Below are 7,834 nucleotides of genomic sequence, written 5' to 3'. Positions count from 1 at the left end.
TTTTCTCCAAGAAGGATTGGAGAAGGGGTTGTCAGCAAGTTCTTTAAAAGGACAGATTTCTGCTTTATCTATTTTGTTACATCAGCGTCTGGCAGATGTTCCAGATGTACAATCTTTTTGTCAGGCTCTGACTAGAATCAGGCCTGTATTTAGACCAATTACTCCTCCTTGGAGTTTGAATTTAGCTCTTAATGTTCTTCAAGGGGTTCCGTTTGAACCTATGCATTCCATTGATATTAAGTTATTATCTTGGAAAGCTTTATTTTTGGTTGCTATCTCTTCTGCTCGAAGAGTATCTGAGCTTTCGGCATTACAATGTGATTCTCCTTATCTTATTTTCCATTCGGATAAGGTGGTGTTACGCACTAAGCCTGGTTTTCTTCCTAAGGTTGTTTCAAATAAAAATATTAATCAGGAAATTGTTGTTCCTTCATTGTGTCCTAATCCTTCTTCTAAGAAGGAGTGTCTGTTACATAATTTGGACGTGGTCCGTGCTTTGAAGTTCTACTTACAGGCGACTAAGGATTTTCGTCAATCGCCTTCTTTGTTTGTCATTTTTTCTGGGAAACGTAGGGGTCAGAAAGCTACGGCTACCTCTCTTTCTTTTTGGCTGAAGAGTATCATCCGTTTTGCATATGAGACTGCTGGACAGCAGCCTCCTGAACAAATTACGGCTCATTCCACTAGGGCTGTGGCTTCCTCATGGGCATTCAAAAATGATGCTTCTGTTGAACAGATTTGCAAAGCTGCAACTTGGTCGTCTCTTTACACTTTTTCCAAATTTTCCAAATTTGATACCTTTGCCTCGGCTGAGGCTGTTTTTGGGAGGAAAGTTCTTCAAGCAGTGGTGCCTTCCGTTTAGGTTCCCTGTCTTGTCCCTCCCTTATCATCCGTGTACTATAGCTTTGGTATTGTATCCCACAAGTAAGGATGAAATCTGTGGACTCATCGTATCTTTAAAAAGAAAAGGAAATATATGCTTACCTGATAAATTTGTTTCTTTTTAGATACGATGAGTCCACGGCCCACCCTGTTTTATAGACAGGTCTTTATTTTTGTTAAACTTCAGTCACCTCAGCTTATCCTATCTCTTCCTAACTTCGGTTGAATGGCTGGAGTGGGAGGGAAGGGAGGAGCTATATATACAGCTCTGCTGTGGTGCTCTTTGCCTCCTCCTGCTGACCAGGAGGCGATATCCCACAAGTAAGGATGAAATCCGTGGACTAATCGTATGTAAAAAGAAACAAATTTATCAGGTAAGCATAAATTTCCTTTTTGCTTAATGTCTGGCTCTAAAACTTCTTTGGATGGATAGATGATAGATAGATGATAGATGATAAATGATAGACAGATAGATAGATGATAGATTAACTAGATAGATAATAGACAAGATATATAGATTGACAGAGTGAAAGACAGAAAGATGATAGAGTGACAGATATATTCTAGGTAGATATATAATAGATAGACAAATGATAGCTACATTGATAGATAATATATAGACAGACAGATGTATTTTGTTTAATATCTGGTTCTGACAATCCTTTGGATATATAGATAATAAATAGATTGAGATAGATAAAAAGATAAATAAATGGTGCTGTACAGGCATCACAATGACATGCTTCTATACCTAAGGCTCCAGGCTGCTCGGGTTTACAGTAATAATAACACCCCCTGACATCACCAGGACATACTGCTATACCAAAGGTGCCAGGCTGCTCGGAATTACAGTATTAATAACACCCCCTGGCATCACAAGCACATACTGCTATACCTAAGGTCCCAGGCTGCTTGGGTTTACAGTAATAATACCACCCCCTAGAATCACAAGCACATACTACTATACCTAAGGTGCCAGGCTGCTCGGGATTACAGTAATAATAACACCCCCTGGCATCACAAGGACATACTGCTATACCTAAGGTGCCAGGCTGCTCGGGATTACAGTAATAATAACACCCCCTGGCATCACAATGACATATTGCTATACCTAAGGTGCCAGGCTGCTCGGGTTTATAGTAATAACAACACCCCCTGGCATCACAAGTTCTTACTCCTATACCTAAGGTGCCAGGCTGCTAGGTATTACAGAAATAATAACACCCCCTGGCATCACAAGGACATACTGCTATACCTAAGGTGCCCGGCTGCTCAGGTTTACAGTAATAACACCCCCTGGCATCACAATGACATACTGCTATACCTAAGGTGCCAGGCTGCTCGGGTTTATTATTATTATACTTTATTTATGAAGCGCCATCATATTCCGCAGCACTGTCCATGGATACAGTTCATTTAAATGAAACACTAATAGAAAACTTCTAAGAGACAGGACAAAATGTACAAACACATACAGGAGGAATTGAGGGCCCTATTCCTGTGGGAACTTACAATCTACAAGGGTAGGAGGTTGAGAAACAGGAGGTGAGGACTGCAAGATTGAGAAAGATGTAAATACAGAGTTAGATGAGGGAAATGTTGTTAGGTAAGAGAAATATTATTGAGTTGGGTGGTAGGCTTCCCTGAACAGAAAAGTCTTCAGAAAGCTTTTAAAGGAAGAAAGATTAGGGCAAAGCCTGACAGCACGAGGGAGAGTGTTCCAGAGGGTAGCTGCTGCACGACAGAAGCCCTGCAGTCTGAGAATTTTTAATTTAATTCTTTTGTGAATGGGGAGCCAATGAAGGGACTCGCAGAGAGGTACAGCAGATACAGAGCGACGGGAAAGGTGGATCAGTAATAATAACACTCCCTAGCATCACAAGGACATACCGCTTTACCTAAGGTGCCAGGCTGCTCAGGTTTACAGTAATAATAACACTCCCTGGCATCACAAGGACATACCAATTTACCTAAGGTGCCAGGCTGCTCAGGTTTACAGTAATAATAACACACCCTGGCATCACAAGGACATACTGCTATAGCTAAGGAGCCAGGCTAATCGGGTTTACAGTAATAATAAAACCCCCTGGCATAACAAGGACATACAGCTATACCTAAGGTGCCAGGCTGTTAGGGTTTACAGTAATAGCAACACTCCCTGGCATCACAAGGACATAGTTCTATACCTAAGGTGCCCGACTGCTCAGGTTTACAGTAATAATAAAACCCTGGCATTACAAGCACATACTGCTATACCTAAGGTGCCAGGCTGCTCAGGTTTACAGTAATAAAAACACCCCCTGGCATCACAAGCAGATACTGCTATACCTAAGGCGCCAGGCTGCTCGGGTTTACAGTAATAATAACACCCCCTGGCATCACAAGAACATACTGCTATACCTAAGGTGCTAGGCTGTTCAGGTTTACAGTAATAATAACACCCCTTGGCATCACAAGCAGATACTGCTATACCTAAGGTGCCAGGCTGCTCGGTATTACAGTAATAACAACAACCCCTGGCATCACAATGACATACTGCTATACCTAAGGTGCCAGGCTGCTCGGGTTTATAGTAATAACAACACCCCCTGGCATCACAAGTTCTTAATGCTATACCTAAGGTGCCAGGCTGCTCGGTATTACAGTAATAACAACACCCCCTGGCATCACAAGGACATATTGCTATACCTAAGGTGCCAGGCTGCTCGGGTTTATAGTAATATTAACACCCCCTGGCATCGCAAGGACATACTGTTTTACCTAAGGTGCCAGGTTGCTCGGGTTTACAGCAATAACATCCCATGGCATCACAAGCACATACTGCTATAACTAAGGTGCCAGGCTACTCTGGTTTACAGTAATAATAAACCCCCTGGCATCACAAGGACATACTGCTATACCTAAGGTGCCAGGCTGCTCGGGATTACAGTAATAATAAACCCCCTGGCATCACAAGCACATACTACTATACCTAAGGTGCCAGGCTGCCCAGGTTTACAGTAATAATAACACCCCCTGGCATCACAAGGACATACTGCTATAGCTAAGGTGCCAGGCTGCTCGGGTTTACAGTAATAATAAACCCCTTGGCATCACAAGCACATACTGCTATACCTAAGGTGCAAGGCTGCTCGGGATTACAGTAATAATAACACCCCCTGGCATCACAAGGACATACTGCTATAGCTAAGGTGCCAGGCTGCTCGGGTTTACAGTAATAATAAACCCCCTGGCATCACAAGCACATACTACTATACCTAAGGTGCCAGGCTGCCCAGGTTTACAGTAATAACACCCCCTGGCATCACAAGGACATACTGCTATAGCTAAGGTGCCAGGCTGCTCGGGTTTACAGTAATAATAAACCCCTTGGCATCACAAGCACATACTGCTATACCTAAGGTGCAAGGCTGCTCGGGATTACAGTAATAATAACACCCCCTGGCATCACAAGGACATACTGTTATACCTAAGGTGCCAGGCTGCTCAGGTTTACAGTAATAATAACACACCCTGGCATCACAAGGACATACTGTTATACCTAAGGTGCCAGGCTGGTCGGATTTACAGTAATAATAAACCCCTGGCATCACAAGCACATACTACTATACCTAAGGTGCCAGGCTGCTCAGGTTTACAGTAATAATAACACCCCCTGGTATCACAAGGAAATACTGCTATACCTAAGGTGCCAGGCTGGTCGGATTTACAGTAATAATAAACCCCTGGCATCACAAGCACATACTGCTATAACTAAGGTGCCAGGCTACTCTGGTTTACAGTAATAATAAACCCCCTGGCATCACAAGGACATACTGCTATACCTAAGGTGCCAGGCTGCTCGGGATTACAGTAATAATAACACCCCCTGGCATCACAAGCACATACTACTATACCTAAGGTGCCAGGCTGCTCACGTTTACAGTAATAATAACACCCCCTGGCATCACAAGGACATACTGCTATAGCTAAGGTGCCAGGCTGCTCGGGTTTACAGTAATAATAAACCCCCTGGCATCACAAGCACATACTACTATACCTAAGGTGCCAGGCTGCTCAGGTTTACAGTAATAATAACACCCCCTGGCATCACAAGGACATACTGCTATAGCTAAGGTGCCAGGCTGCTCGGGTTTACAGTAATAATAAACCCCCTGGCATCACAAGCACATACTGCTATACCTAAGGTGCCAGGCTGCTCGGGATTACAGTAATAATAACACACCCTGGCATCACAAGGACATACCGCTATAGCTATGGTGCCAGGCTGCTCGGGTTTACAGTAATAATAAACCCCCTGGCATCACAAACACATACTGCTATACCTAAGGTGCCAGGCTACTCTGGTTTACAGTAATAATAACACCCCCTGGCATCACAAGGACATATAGCTAAGGTGCCAGGCTGCTCGGGTTTACAGTAATAATAACACCCCCTGGCATCACAAGGACATACTGCTATAGCTATGGTGCCAGGCTACTCTGGTTTACAGTAATAATAAACCCCCTGGCATCACAAGCACATACTGCTATACCTAAGGTGCCAGGCTGCTCGGGTTTACAGTAATAATAACACCCCTGGCATCACAAGGACATATAGCTAAGGTGCCAGGCTGCTCGGGTTTACAGCAATAATAACATCCCCTGGCATCACAAGCACATATGATACTGCTATACATAAGGTGCCAGGCTGCTCGGGTTTACAGTAATAAGTTACAAGCTGTAAACTTGACTCTCAGTTACACTTGACTGAACTGAAGGTTCCTGAGGTAAGTGGGCATTTTGCCCCACCCTGAGAAGCCAGAGACAGTGACACTCGAAGCGTCCCTAGAGCTTGGCACCTCCCCAGACACAGAGCCGCCCTCCCATCTTAGCTCTGGTGAATGAGCTCCCCCTGCCGGCCACTTCCCCTCAGAAGGCCATTTGTTGGAACAGGAGGGAGTTTCGTTCGTTTTTTTTTTTTTATTCTTCGTTATTTATTTATTTTTTGTATCGCGTCAGTGCTCGGGGTTGGCAGAAATACCCGAACGGGGGCTCACGGAGCACAGCCGGCATATCACCGCCTGGCATGGCTTTCAGAAAGGACTCCACGGTGCAGGATAGGTACCGGCTGGTGGTGGTAGGTGGCGGCGGGGTTGGCAAGTCGGCGCTGACCATTCAGTTCATCCAGGTGGGTGCAGAATGACTGACTGATAGGGGCATAAGCAGATCATTGTTACTGCTGGGTGTGTGGCATATAGGCAAGGCTGCTCAATGGTTTAGCGGACACTGCTTGTTATAGTGTTGTGTGCCTGGCACTGGCATTAACCTGGTCTAGTGTTGTGTGCCTGGCACTAACCAGGTCTAGTGTTATGTGCCTGGCACTGGCATTTACCTGGACTAGTGTTGTGTGCCTGACACTGGCATTAACCTGGTCTAGTGTTGTGTGCCTGACACTGGCATTAACCAGGTCTAGTGTTGTGTGCCTGGCACTGATCTGGTATTGTGTTGTGTGCCTGGCACTGGCATTAACCTGGTCTAGTGTTGTGTGCCTGGCACTGGCATTAACCAGGTCTAGTGTTATGTGCCTGGCACTGGCATTTACCTGGACTAGTGTTGTGTGCCTGACACTGGCATTAACCTGGTCTAGTGTTGTGTGCCTGACACTGGCATTAACCAGGTCTAGTGTTGTGTGCCTGGCACTGATCTGGTCTTGTGTTGTGTGCCTGGCACTGGCATTAACCTGGTCTAGTGTTGTGTGCCTGGCACTGGCATTAACCTGGTCTAGTGTTGTGTGACTGGCACTGGCATTGACCGGTTCTAGTGTTGTGTGCCTGGCACTGGCATTGACCTGGTGTAGTGTTGTGTGCCTGGCACTGGCATTGACCTGGTCTAGTGTTTGTGTGCCTGGCACTGGCATTGACCTGGTCTAGTGTTTGTGTGCCTGGCACTGGCATTGACCTGGTATAGTGTTTGTGTGCCTGGCACTGGCATTGACCTGGTATAGTGTTTGTGTGCCTGGCACTGGCATTGACCTGGTATAGTGTTTGTGTGCCTGGCACAGGCATTGACCTGGTATAGTTTTGTGTGCCTGCCACTGACCTTGTATAGTGTTTGTGTGACACAACACTCTCATTAATGTGTCTGGATTTAAATAAGTGATTGTGGGTAGGGCACCGACATGTTTTAGGGTTTTGACAGAGAGAATTGTTCTAAGTGCCTGGCATGGGCTGGATGCTATGATCACTCTTGGGCATTATTATTGTCTTATATCTGTGTTAGCTAGTGAGGGTAGAGGCAAGTGAGCATTGAGACCTTTGTGGGTTCTGCTGGACTAGTTTACTGTACAGTTGTCTGGAAGGATATAATTATATCTGTGATGGCAAGTGGTGACCCAGTGAGAGCAGGTGCCACTGAGACCGTAGTGGGTTCTGGTGGGGCTAATTGCACTTCGTTTGGCACAGACTGAATTCACATACACTAGCTATAATATAGACTGGTATGGATGGGCGTTATCATGGCTAGTGGTAAATCGGTGAGGGCTACTGGTGCTTTTGTTGGTTGAGCTTAAAGGGACATTAAACCCATTTTTTTCTCTCATGATTCAGATAGAGAATACCATTTTAAACAACTTACTAAATTACTTCTGTTATCTAATTTGCTTCATTCTCTTGATATTTCTTCCTGAAAAGCATATCTAGATAGGCCCAGTAGCTTCTGATTGGTGGCTGCACATATTTTCCTCATGTGATTGGCTTACCCACGTGCATTGCTATTTCTTTAAGAAAGGATATCTAAAGAATGAAGCAAATTAGATAATAGAAGTAAATTGGAATGCTGTTTAAAATTGTATTCTCTGTCTGAATCATGAAAGAAAATGTTTGGGTTTAATGTCCCTTTAAACTAGTTGCAGTAAGTGCATTTAAAAGAGTGGTGTGAATGTGCTTTATTACTGCTGTTTATAATCTAGGATT

The 7,834-nt window shown here is 44.6% G+C and overlaps 1 protein-coding gene across 5 annotated transcripts in view; it reads left to right on the top strand.

Annotated features, from left to right (window-relative positions):
* The first annotated feature begins 5,795 nt into the window (after positions 1–5,795).
* Positions 5,796–7,834, top strand: part of RRAS2 (RAS related 2) — a 213,995-nt gene continuing 211,956 nt past the window's right edge. For all 5 annotated transcript variants that reach the window (XR_008403211.1, XR_008403210.1, XR_008403212.1 and 2 more), the window contains exon 1: positions 5,796–6,051. Coding sequence is in view for 2 of the 5 variants with exons in the window: in XM_053720616.1 (XP_053576591.1) it covers positions 5,950–6,051 (102 nt within the window). In the remaining 3 variants the exon portion in view is untranslated. The remainder of the gene's footprint in view (positions 6,052–7,834) is intronic.

Source organism: Bombina bombina, chromosome 7 (assembly GCF_027579735.1).
Source record: "Bombina bombina isolate aBomBom1 chromosome 7, aBomBom1.pri, whole genome shotgun sequence".
Classification (NCBI taxonomy): domain Eukaryota; kingdom Metazoa; phylum Chordata; class Amphibia; order Anura; family Bombinatoridae; genus Bombina; species Bombina bombina.
This window is presented reverse-complemented; position numbering and strand designations above follow the sequence as displayed.